The sequence below is a fragment of the Lacerta agilis genome, chromosome 3 (assembly GCF_009819535.1).
Source record: "Lacerta agilis isolate rLacAgi1 chromosome 3, rLacAgi1.pri, whole genome shotgun sequence".
Taxonomy (NCBI): Eukaryota; Metazoa; Chordata; class Lepidosauria; order Squamata; family Lacertidae; genus Lacerta; species Lacerta agilis.
Genome location: NC_046314.1, coordinates 84,442,553 through 84,454,877, shown reverse-complemented (window position 1 = coordinate 84,454,877; position 12,325 = coordinate 84,442,553). Strand labels below are relative to the sequence as shown.

The 12,325-nt window shown below is 42.5% G+C and overlaps 1 protein-coding gene across 6 annotated transcripts in view; it reads left to right on the top strand.

The window, feature by feature from the left end:
* LRFN2 (leucine rich repeat and fibronectin type III domain containing 2) overlaps nucleotides 1–11,113 on the top strand; it is a 248,378-nt gene extending 237,265 nt beyond the window's left edge. For 4 of the 6 annotated variants that reach the window (XM_033144590.1, XM_033144593.1, XM_033144591.1 and 1 more), the window contains one exon: nucleotides 9,546–10,653. In XM_033144590.1, coding sequence (XP_033000481.1) covers nucleotides 9,546–10,467 — 922 coding nt within the window. In that variant the 3' untranslated portion in view covers nucleotides 10,468–10,653. Of the gene's footprint in view, nucleotides 1–9,545; nucleotides 10,654–10,880 lie in introns of those variants that run through there. The other 2 variants (XM_033144595.1, XM_033144594.1) reach the window with 2 other exon arrangements.
* Nucleotides 11,114–12,325: the final 1,212 nt, after the last annotated feature.

Here is a 12,325-nt window from a genome sequence, read left to right as displayed (position 1 = left end):
ATTTAATTTTTTTTGTATTAGTCCCTTTTAAAATATATTTTAACACAAAATAAATTCTGATACATTTTTGGTGCTAAGAAGCTTGTTGGAATTTTTTGGAAGTGTGAAAGCTGGTGGAGAGTTCAACTCTAATCAATACATTAGTCTGGGAGGTGCAAATCAGGTCAGTTGGAATTTGCCAAGCCTGAATTGCCCATGAATCTCAGAATAGGAGAAGAGTGGGAGAAGTGACAAAGTGCCTGGACTTGAGCAGAAAATACATGCCTAATGTGCTCCTAGACAGCATCTTAAAAAGCAGGGACATTACCTTGCCAACAAAGGTCTGTATAGTTAAAGCTATGGTTTTCTCAGTAGTGATGTATGGAAGTTAGAGCTGGACCATAAAGAAGGCTGATCGCCGAAGAATTGATGCTTTTGAATTATGGTGCTGGAGGAGACTCTTGAGAGTCCCATGGACTGCAAGAAGATCAAACCTATCCATTCTGAAGGAAATCAGCCCTGAGTGCTCACTGGAAGGACAGATCCTGAAGCTGAGGCTCCAATACTTTGGCCACATCATGAGAAGAGAAGACTCCCTGGAAAAGACCCTGATGTTGGAGAAGATTGAGGGCACAAGGAGAAGGGGACGACAGAGGACGAGATGGTTGGACAGTGTTCTTGAAGCTACCAACCTGAGCCTGACCAAACTGCAGAGGCAGTGGAAGACAGGAGTGCCTGGCGTGCTCTGGTCCACGGGGTCACGAAGAGTCGGACAGTGCTCCTTGCCCACTCAGTTTGCTGAGAATCTTTTGAAACAGAAGTTGAGAATTGAATCCAGCCTGTGGGCTGGATCCTTACCTCCCACCACCACACCCCCTGCAGACAAACTCTGACATGTAACCCAATCATCTTGAAATCAAAATGATTTCATGAAATCCTTCCCCCCCCATGGCAGTAGATCAGAAGATTAAAGAAAGGAATGTCTTACCAGTTAGAAACCTTAATTACCACAGCGAGAGAACAAAGAACGCATCTCCTAGAAATGGCAGTGCTCCCAATAAAGGATCACACCCACTTCCATCCCTCTTAATCTGCATCACTCCTACGTCTTGTAATCTGAGTTTATAACCTCTGTGATTTCTGTTCTGAGACATTCTGAGCTCTTCTTGATCCTGGGCTTTCCAGAGAATGTGAATCTGTTAATCCTCTTTCTTCACCTAGCTGTTCCCCATCCAGTATTTCCCAGCTTCTGCTTTCTGAACTACACCCCTCTGCAAACCACTATTCCAAATCTATACTGCCCTCCTGTTCCTGGGAAGATTCAGGAGCAGCAGCGGGGGGTGGGGGTGGCTCCCACCATTTCTCCTCAGTGCAGCCCTCCTCAGCACGGTCCCCGACAAGAAGGAGGCATAACAGTACAATGGCCCATCTAGTCCAGTATCACATTCTCACAGTGGCCAACCAGATGTCTGTGGAAAACCCACAAGGAGGTTTTGGGCACAAGAGCACTCTGCCCCTTCTGTAGTTTCAGCACCTGGTATTCAGAAGCATTACTGCCTCTGACTGTGGAGGCAGAACATAGCCCTCTCCTCCATGAATTTGTCCTCTTCTCAAGCCATCGAAGCTCCTGTGGGAGCAACTTACATAGTTATGCTCCATGTAAAGACTTCCTTTTATCTGTCCCAAATTTTCCAACATTGAGCTTCATTAGAGGTCCACGAGTTCTAGTGTTACGAGAGACGGAATTTTTTTTCTACATTCGCTTCCTCCGTGCCGTATGAATCTGAAATATGAACACTTCAGGTTGAATGAGAAAGTATTCAAGCACTCTGGGAGTTAACAAATAAAAGCAAAGGTGGTGCTCCCATGTCTGAAGAGGATGATCTACTTTTCATGAAGTTACCCAATCTCAAGACTATTTTTGAGACACTCTTCTGAAATAACCCTCCCTCCTCAAAACGTATTGCTAGTCGGCTGTGATTGATGGTAGCTCTTAAGAGTCTTCACACCTAAAATCAATGCAGACACATTTTCACTCTGGGATATTGATGACTCTTTGATTATCCCCAACACACGCAGCTGAGAGAGGCCACTCCAATTCCTGCTTTGCTCCATCACGCAGTGCATCCTTTCACAGCTGCTCTGCACTCCTGGTGCTGTTAACCATGGAACATTAGCCGTGCGGGTGTGGCATCAGGGATGAAATAAAGAGCCAAGGGGGCTCTTTTAAAAAGCGATAGCTGGGCAGGATTTGATAACACCCCAAGCATTTTAGCTGGAATCTGGGTTGGTATCCCTATGGGAACGCAAAACTCTGAACAAACTTTAATTGGGGCACCCACATTCCAAAATTACTAGCATTTAACCAGAGTGGAGATCATGTGGATGCACTGTGGAGACAACTACTTCTATGTCACTGGATTGGTGACCACCTCTAATCCACATGCTTCTGAAACACAGATCTGATCCTGCATTGATATTTTAAAATGTTACCTTCAAAGCGTGAGTGCACCACTGAAGGGAGAGTTCACACTGACCTCTGAATTTGAGGATGCCACAACTATTCTTCCATATTCTTAGATTCAGGAAGGCAGGTGTACAGGTTTAACTCTAAGACTCTTGGTATGTCTGGGTTTGTAATTAAAAGAAACCATAGCTGTCATGGTTATTTGCTGGAGCAAATAAAAACTGGGTCCATTTAGGGGAGAGATTAATCAGTCTCTTAGATCCGTTCTTGCTCAGTTTCTCAATATTCCTATTTTAAACTCAGTTCTCCAAATTTCTGCATCAATCTGGGAATTTTATAAATCTTTATTGGATTGAGTTTTCACCTCCAAATCTTGCATCCATTTTTCATGCCTGTTCATAGCCATTTCCTCACCAAAGTTCTGATTACAAGGGTGGGGACAAATCTCCCCCCTCCCAAGCCAGCTTGGCCAGGGCCCCTTGCATTATGTTATATTGCCTTTTGGAAGTATCACACTGTCCAGGAATGGCATTCATATGCACATTTAAAACCCGATTAGATGTGATTCTACACTTGCTATGGTATCCTTAAAAAAAAATAAAAAAATCCCTTGCAGGTATGGAGTAATTATGGTCAGGAACATGACATGTTTCCAGAGGGAGTTAACCCTTTCTATCCCCACTGTGCTTTTGATGAAAATTGCTGCACCACAGCTTCCACTGGCTCCAATAGATGCTTTCCTCCCTGGGTTAATAACTGGTGCAGTGGCAAGGGTCATTGGGGTGGAGCGGAAGAGGAAAGGGTTAAACACCATCCTTGCACATAGCAGTCATGATGAAAATCACCCCCATGATGCCTTTAAAACGCACACACATATCAGCAATAACAACATCACCAGCATCAAGTAATGCATTTTATAACACATCTAGCCCAGCCCTTAGATTCGCATCCAGCTATGGATGCTATACCTCAGTTCTGCAGTGATGTGCTTATTTGGATCAGAGGCCTATTTGGATAAGCATCCCAAGTCAATAGACCATTTGCCCAGTTGGTAGTAGCTATGCATTCCATTCCCCTGACACAAATATTCTTGTAGTTTTGCACTTTGTGTTAAGTAAAGAGACAAATAAATAAATAAATAGCAGAGCTCATTTCATAGTATTATAAGCAGGTTTCTATCACTTTTGGCCATGTTACACATTTTTGTCCTCTCTAAAAAAATACTTCTCTAAAGCTATTTCTTTCTTGAAGCCATAGACCACAGCAGGATCCCTATTCTCAATTCCATCTACTGGAGCTGATCTCTTCCCCTTCCCTGTCATTATTATTCCTTCATCCCAGAGTTCAGCTTACTGTTGCAATCTCTGCCATATAAATCCTCTGAGGCGGGTGATCACATCACTTCTAGGCAACACCTAGAACACAAATGAAATAGCCGCAAAAAGCAATAACTGGATTGTGCCTTTGCTGCATAAAATAATGCCTCATTGAGAAAGAGCAGTGGAAAGGGAACAGCTCATTAACAAGCTTACTTGTTTATGCTTCCACATATTTCTTTGGGGATATTCACCAATCACTAAGAACAAATGTGGTGTCACTGAAGAACAATATTTGGTTGCAAGTTAGACCTAGCAATTCTTGTGGTGCTTTAATGCAAAGATCATGACACTGTGCTCTTCTTTTGCATTTATCCCGAGCAGCTGAGAGGCACTGCTAATATTTATGTAGCCAGCATGCACATGCACTTAATAGTTTGTGCTAGTGATCTCCTTATTGGGGAAGATGATGACTTTTGCTCCTTTATTAGAAAACTCCCCTGCCCAGAGTGGCTGGGGAGCCCAGGCCAGATGGGCAGAGTATAAGCAATAAATTATTTATCATCATCATCATCATCATCATCATGGAAGAAGCTATCAATTCCGTGACTGCCCTCCTCCAACAATGTATTACTCATCTGACTAGACCACTCATGCAAGCAGCTGCAATTGCATGAGTATGCTGGATGTTTGCAACAGCTTTCTAAGATAAGGTTGTGCGATTGGCTTGTGATTAAAGGTTGGTATCAGCTGGGACCACTTGGTGCATGAAAACTAGGCAGCTGATCACAGCATTTACCAAACTTTATTGTAGGAGTAAAAATGAATTCACTTTGACATTAAGTATTCACAGGGAGTGTTGCAGAATGTTACCGGTAAAGGCAAGGGGAATGGGGTGAAATCAGTGGTCACTTTTAAATAAAAGTTGTTGTTGTTGTTTAGTCGTCTTAGTCATGTTCAACTCTCCGTGACCCCATGAACCAGAGCATGCCTTGGAAACTCTCACTTTCTTCTCAAATCGTCTCCTTTTTTATGTCCATGGAGTTTTCTTGGCAAAATGGTTTGCCAGTTTCTTCTCCAGGTGGATCACATTTAGTCTAAACTCTCGGCTATGACCTGTCCGTCTTGGGTGGCCCTGCATGGCATAGCTCATAGCTTCTTGGAGTTATTCAAGCCCCTTCACCACATCAAGGCAGTGATCCATGAAGGGGTTAAAGAAAAGTAGAATCATGTAATTGGAAGGGGCTCCAAGGATCATTTAGTCCAACCCCCTGCAATGGAGAAAAGTAGTTTGGGTAAGGTTTGATTTAGGACGGTGGTGGGGAACCTTCAGTCCAAAGACCACATTCCTTGATGGAGAGCTTTTGGGGGGCTGCATACCATTGGTGAGAGAGCCAGAGGCAAAGGTGAGCGAAGCAATAGATTGGGTTCTTACCTTTATATGGTTGGTTGCATTTCAGCCATGCAAGAGTCAGAGGCTTATTCACAAACACATCTGCCCATTCTGTATCCAGACAAGCAAGAGCATGATGACAATTCAAGGACACATCCCAGTTCGGGTAAAGCCAGTGCAGAGCAGGACTAGTAAGGGATTTGGCTTGGACAGAGAGGTAAGTGGCCTGGGCAGCAGGGATGTCACATAATTCTGCTGAAAATGGAACTAGGGACAGAAATGACCTATGTTAGCATTTTTTTTTGTCTCATGTTCAGACTGGAAAACAACACTGCAAATGCGGTAGATATTTGCTATTTTGTTTCCATGCAATAAACAATGACATCATTTATGCGTTATGTAAAATTCTGCTAGGGCAGACAGCAAGACAAATAGCATAGTTTTTGTTGGGAGAAGAATAGCTGAAAGGAAATGGATGCCTTCTTCCATCTTGAAGGCCAGAGAGAAAGGCTTAAAGTCCCCCCACCCTAGTTTAGAATTTGGGTACAGGGGAAAGAGAATAAAGAAACCTCATACAGTTTTAAGACAACTCCACAGAATATAAGCACAGAATATTATGTGAAATACCACCTCTAGCTTTCTGCTTTGTAATCAAATGGGACCAGCAAAGGCAGAGACGTCCTCAAAGAATTCAGGAGTGGCTAATTCATATCTCAGATGAAGGTGGTGTGCATTTTTAAAAAAGGATTAAAGTTTGATTAATCCTAAGCAACTAGTTTCACACTTCAGCTAAGGTAAGGAGATGGAGCTGCTGCTTGCTTAATCCAGAAGTGTGAATGAACTCTTCAGTCACCAGTAGAGAGAGAGAAAATATTCATTAATTTTATTTTTCCATGGGGAAGAAAAGAAATGATTTTATTTTTTTATTTTTTTATTTAACAAGCTCTCTCTCTCTCTCTCTCTCTCTCTCTCTCTCACTCACTCACACACACACACACACACATATTGCAAGATTGTAAGAAAACATGTAAGTGGTTTAAAACATAAAATAGAATATTGAAATTATTTTACAATTAAACACAACAGGAGTTAAAAAGAAAGAAAACACATGTAACACCTGCATATCTGGATATGCTTGTCTAAACAAAAATGTTTTAAGCCAGACACCCCCAAACCTGGCCCTCCAGATGTTTTGGGACTACAACTCCCATCATCCCTAGCTAACAGGACCAGCGGTCAGGGATGGTGGGAAATGTAGTCCCAAAACATCTGGAGGGCTGAATTTGGGGGTGCCTGTTTTAAGCAGATGCCAAAAAGAGTTCAGTGAAGGTAGTCTTGGTGTCAAGTCCACCAGTTTTCTCAGGACAGACATTGAGTTTGCCAGCCCATCATTTCCAGGAACCCTTCTGGGTCCCTTTTCCAAAATTGGTGTTACATTGGCCACGTTCGAGTCCTTGCGTATGGAGAGTGATATTAGAGAGCAGTTACATATTTTTGTAGTGTGTGACGCACCCTTAACAAACTACATTTCCCAGGAAAATTTTGGTGAAGCCAAATGTAAGTTGTGGTTGGGGCCTAAATAAAGGTCCATCCTAAATATGCAGATTTCTTTCTCTTCAGAGACCCTAGAACGCAATGTATTACCAGATGGAAATAAGGCTCATTGGCTATGAAGGAACACTTCCAACAGTTCTATCATCATTTCTGCGCTGGAAAGTTTTGTTATTATCTTGTAACTGAAAAGTATGGCTAGCAACTAATACTTGAGGAACTGTTTCTATATATAGCATGCTGAAGAACCGATCTTTAGTTTAAAATGCAATTTGCGCATATGCCCTCATTCCACAGATTTTGTTGCTGTGGATGAGGAACAATAGGGACAGTGGGAAGGAGAGAGCTTTATCTTGTTCCTATTTCCACTCTGAGCTATTCTTAATATGCAACGCTACATTGACAGGAGACCCGCGGAGACTTCGGAAATCTACTGTACTTATTAAGCTGCCTGTGTTAAACAGAATCTCCTGTTATTCTACGATTCTAAATTTGTATCTGTATGGGCCACGTTGTCTACTAGGAAAAATTGGAAGCTGCCTTATACTGAAGCATTGGTCTATCTACTTCAATATTGTCTACACCAGGGTTTTCCAAACTTGGGTCACCAGCTCTTTTTTGGACTACAATTCCCATGACCCCTGAGCACTGGCTCTGTTAGCTAAGCATGATGGGAGTTGTAGTCCAACAGCAGCTGGAGACCCAAGTTTGGGTAACCCTGGTCTACACCACTGGCGTTCAATAGGTGGGTCAGAACCCACTAGTGGGTCATGGCCTGATCCGAGGCGAATTGCAATAGGACGTAGGGTTGTCATATGTCCTCTTATTCCAGGACATGTCCTCTTTTTCATGGGTGTGTAAAATGAGAGTCATTATAGCGATCCATAGTTAAAAGTAGAGGTTGGCAAATGTGTCCTCTTTTTGGCTCTTCAAAAACCATAAACAGGAGCAGTACCACTGTGCAAATATATGGTAGAAGATTAAGAAATGGGTCCTCAAATACATGTTTCTTTTATAAGTAGGTCCTGGGTCTAAAAAGGTTGATACCTAGTCTATGCAGGCTGACAGTAGGTCTTCAGGATTTTGGACAGGTGTCCGGTTGTAGGCAGCTACTATTTATTCCTGGCTTTTTGTTTCTTACATTCCTAGATGGGAAATAGAATCTCAACTAAGACTGTACTCTTCTTCTGATTGGCTAAAAGGTTGAGAGGGGGAGTCAAGCTATAAAAGAGGATAGTTTGTTAGAAGGTTATGAACACTGAGATTCAAAGAGCTGGAGTGGAAGAGCTACAAGAGAGTAAAGAGGCCCAAACAGAGAGCTTGAACAGTGTAAAGTGATAGGCAGCAGAGTCGGGCATTGGGAAAAAAAGAGCCAGGGAAAAACCCCACAAAGGGACCCAGAAATTGAATCAATGGGTGCAAGTTGTTAAGTATTGGTTAGAGAAACAGTATCTGATAGATAGAGCATTGTGTTTTTTCAGGGGGTACTCAAGGGTACATAGCACCAGCACCTTTTTTGTTGTTGTTAAAAAGTGTATCAATTACTATAACAACTTTATGATGAGTACCAGCACCTATTTTCCTAGAAAAAAATGGACTGGATATAGCTGCATGTGTTTATCTCTAGTTATTTTTTATTTGCTTCTATTTGATTGAACAGCTACTCCAATCATAAAATTACTTTTTTTTAAAGTTTGTTTCTTCTTCTCAAAAACTGCTTAATGTGTTGCCTTTCTTAAACTTTTAACTAAAAGCACAATTGGTTTTGTAAAAAAAAAAAAAAAAAAAGGTTTGTGTCCACACTTAAGTGCCTTGCTATTCTACCCAATACAAGGAGTAGGTGAGGACAGTCAAAGTCCGGAACATTAAAGGGCTGTTTAGTGGAGGAAGTCAGAGAAAAATAAAGATGTCCACATGGTGACAGCATCAAACGTAACAAGAAGGAGGGTTTGGTTTGGCTGATTGACTTGTCTCACTTCCCACTCACAGTTCAGGCTACAGCCTATGCTGTCACAAAGGCAGAGCTCCAGAGATGACAGTCTCCTAAGAAGAACTTGCTGATTCATCACTTATTATGTAAACTGCCTGTGTCAGCTGGATACATATTCAATTAGAAAAAAATGCTCTGCTTTTCTTATTTCTTGATCAGCATGCGGTTGTGTGTGTGTGTGTGTGTGTGTGTGTACACACAGTATATATACCGTATACAAAAGAAGTAGTCTAACCTCCTGGCTTTTTCTTGTCCCATTTTAACACCTTTGTCCTTTCAGCCAAATTAACAAGAAAAGGAGAGCTAGGTAGTTAGATCTTGGATGCTGGCAGGATTATAACTCAGTGACCCAGTCATGTCTTTAAACCAAAGCAATTGCCCCTTGTTGAGTTTCTATTGCTAGGTTAATAAATGAAAACCACTTCACTGATTTATAATGTCTGTTAACATGGATTTAATCCCAGCAGTAATGTTGGAATGGCTAGACCCCCATGCACCATTCAAAGTTACTAGTGACCTTGAAGGTCAGAGTAAGGTAAGGAAAGGAATGAAGGAGTGCAGGGACACCAGAGGCTGTGAATATCATCAAGTATTTCAGGATTTTGGATAATATGTGTTCTACTGTAAGGAGGGAGGGAGGGAGGAAAAGGAGTGTGATGACAGAATTGGTAGAGGAAACATATTCACAGATGAACAGCTAAATGTCTTTTGACATACGCATTTGAGGAAATAAACTAAGATTTAGATATTTGCTTCTGCCGCTGTCCAGTGCTTTGGCCTCACCCACCCCAGTCACACTACTTTCCTGCCACATTTTAAACTAATGTTGCTGTTTTCTTTCCCTTGAAGGATGATCCCTGCTACAAACAAGGCTTTTGTGGTGAACAACCTGGTGTCTGGGACAGGCTACGATCTTTGCGTTCTGGCCATGTGGGACGACACCGCCACGACGCTCACCGCTACCAACATTGTGGGCTGCGCCCAGTTCTACACCAAAGAGGACTATCCCCAGTGCCAGTCCATGCACAGCCAGTTCCTGGGGGGGACAATGATCCTGATCATCGGAGGCATCATAGTGGCAACTCTGTTGGTGTTCATCGTCGTACTCATGGTCCGGTACAAGGTTTGCAACAATGCCCCGGGGAAGATGGCTAACGTTAGCAATGTCTATTCACAAACTAATGGATCCCAGCCTGTTCAGAACGGGGTCCTGCCCCAAGTCAACCCCAAAGTGGTGGTAAGGAACGAGCTCATGGAGTTTAACTGTGAGTCTGCACACAGCAGCATCTCCTCTTCTTCTAGCTCTGTGAATAGTCGTGACTGTGATGGCTACAGCCTCCAAAGTGAGCAGGGCACATTGTCCAGTAAGTGGAGGCCCCCATCGAGGTCAAAGCACAACAACATTGATCGGCTCATGGGAGCCTTTGCCTCCCTGGAACTGAAGTGTCAGAAAAAGGAGGACACAATAGACTCCAGAACTTCAACAGTGGCCCATCACTCAGACAAGGAGCCACTGCTGGGCCAGCATGAGTCCAAATTCCGTAGCCTCCTCATGTTGCCACTGGAGGGTAAAACTAAGCGTAGCCATTCTTTTGACATGGGAGACTTTTCCACCTCTCAGTGTTGCAACTACCCCAAAAAGATCACAAACATTTGGACAAAACGCAGCCTGTCAGTGAACGGCATGCTTTTGCAGTATGATGACAGTGAGCTGACAGGGGCGAGGGGAACTTATGGGAGCTCGGAGTGGGTGATGGAAAGCACAGTGTAAATAAGAGTTGCCCTCCATTCCATTCAGAATCCCTCCAAGCATAACAGAAGTCCATGATTGTTAAAAAGGCCATAAACGTGATGGGAGAAACACACAACACATGTGCGCGCACACAGCCGTATATCGGTCAGATAATCAAGTTGGATAAGAGAGGTTATGAAATGTTAATAGAGGGGTATGTGAGAGAGTGAGTGAGTGAGTGAGTGAGAGAGAGAGAGAGAGAGAGAGAGAGAGAGAGAGAAGCTGATGAAATGTATCCAACACATTCATTATGTTTGTGTGAATGTCTCAAGGAAATCACGGGTGCATTCCTGGTGAACTGTCAAAAAAGCTTAAATGAGGATTAAAAACAGGTTAAGCGGCATATGTTTCATTCAGAGAGGAATTCCTTCCCTCTTCTTTTTTCTAAAAAGGAGACTCCCATGGATATAAAGATGACCTGAGGATAAGCCCAGCTGCCACTATGGTTGTCCAAGGACCTTCATCAAGACAGCATCTGGAGAAAAAGAGCATGCGTACAAACCATCTTCTCGGCTTAATCTCATAATGGAATCAGCAACACGTGGAAATTTTCTTGCCATGGTTTGGCTGAGGATTTTTTTTATCTCTTTCCTCCCAGAAATAATAAAATGGTCTCTGCTGTTTATTTTTATTGCTTTTCTTTCCTGCACTAAATTAAGGAAGACCAGTCACCTAGCGAACTACACACTTGTTTTCCTCTTCTGATCTTTATATCCTAGGGTGGGGAAAAGAAATCTAGGAGTTAATATTTTTTTAGATCCTCCCTTTGTCCATTCCCTTCATGATCCTTTGTTTGTCAGTGTGTAAGGAGGCTGCAGATAATTTGGTCAACTGTCTGAGGGAGTTTGATGTCTGAGAGGAGGGAGGTAGAGAGGAAGCCAGTTTTCAGAATCAAAGGGTGGGGGGAAATGAAACTGTTTTGATTATCTCTTCATAAATCACTTCCAGCTAAGGTTAGGCAGTTTCTCTCCGTTCAGCTGAGCACGAACAATGTAGACTTGCATACCCTTTCCAGAAAAGGAACAAGCACCATTCTCGTGTGCTCGGTGCCACCAAATGGCATGTAGCAATGTCAATCAAAACAAGAGCACGAGAACTTGAGATCTATAGGCATATTGTGCAGTGAAATGTTTGATTATGGGGATGTTTCCAATAAGCCATGGAAAACAAGATGCTTTGCGGAATAGGTGGTGTCCCACGTTTAATTGTTTTGCTGCTGCTTCCCTTGCCCCTCACCACTTTCACAAGCCCTTCTCTCATGCCAAGATCCTTGCTCTTTTGAGGTCAACTGTTGTGGCTTGCAAACTAATCACCAGAGGCATTTGCAGGCACATTGCTGCAAGACCTGGGATTGCTGGGGATATGCATGTGCAACTTCACTAAATCATGACAGCTGTGAAATTTGCAGTACTTATGGCAGCGAGAGCAACCAGCCTTTAATTCAGATATATTTTTCTGTATTTATTTGCTCCCAAGAATCATGCCACTTGGAAACCATTTCTGAAATTGCACATTATTTTGAAGGGATGTGCTGAGAAAGGTGGTAAACGATAGAAGAAACACACACACACACACAAATCTCTATGTATTTTTTTTAAGAGAGAAAAGCTCAGAGATCTATTGTGACATGGCTGTGTATTTGATCTTGTTATTTGTCATGTTTCCTATTTGAAGTTTTAGAAAATGACATCCCTGTGAACAAAATATTTTCTTTTTTTCTCTCCCTCTTTTGCTACAAAATGTACAGTAAAAAAACTTATTGGGAAAAATTAGCCTCTTTTCTTTCGTTCATTTGTTTTGGTGACCTGTTCTGAGCACTCAACCAATAATATTTATT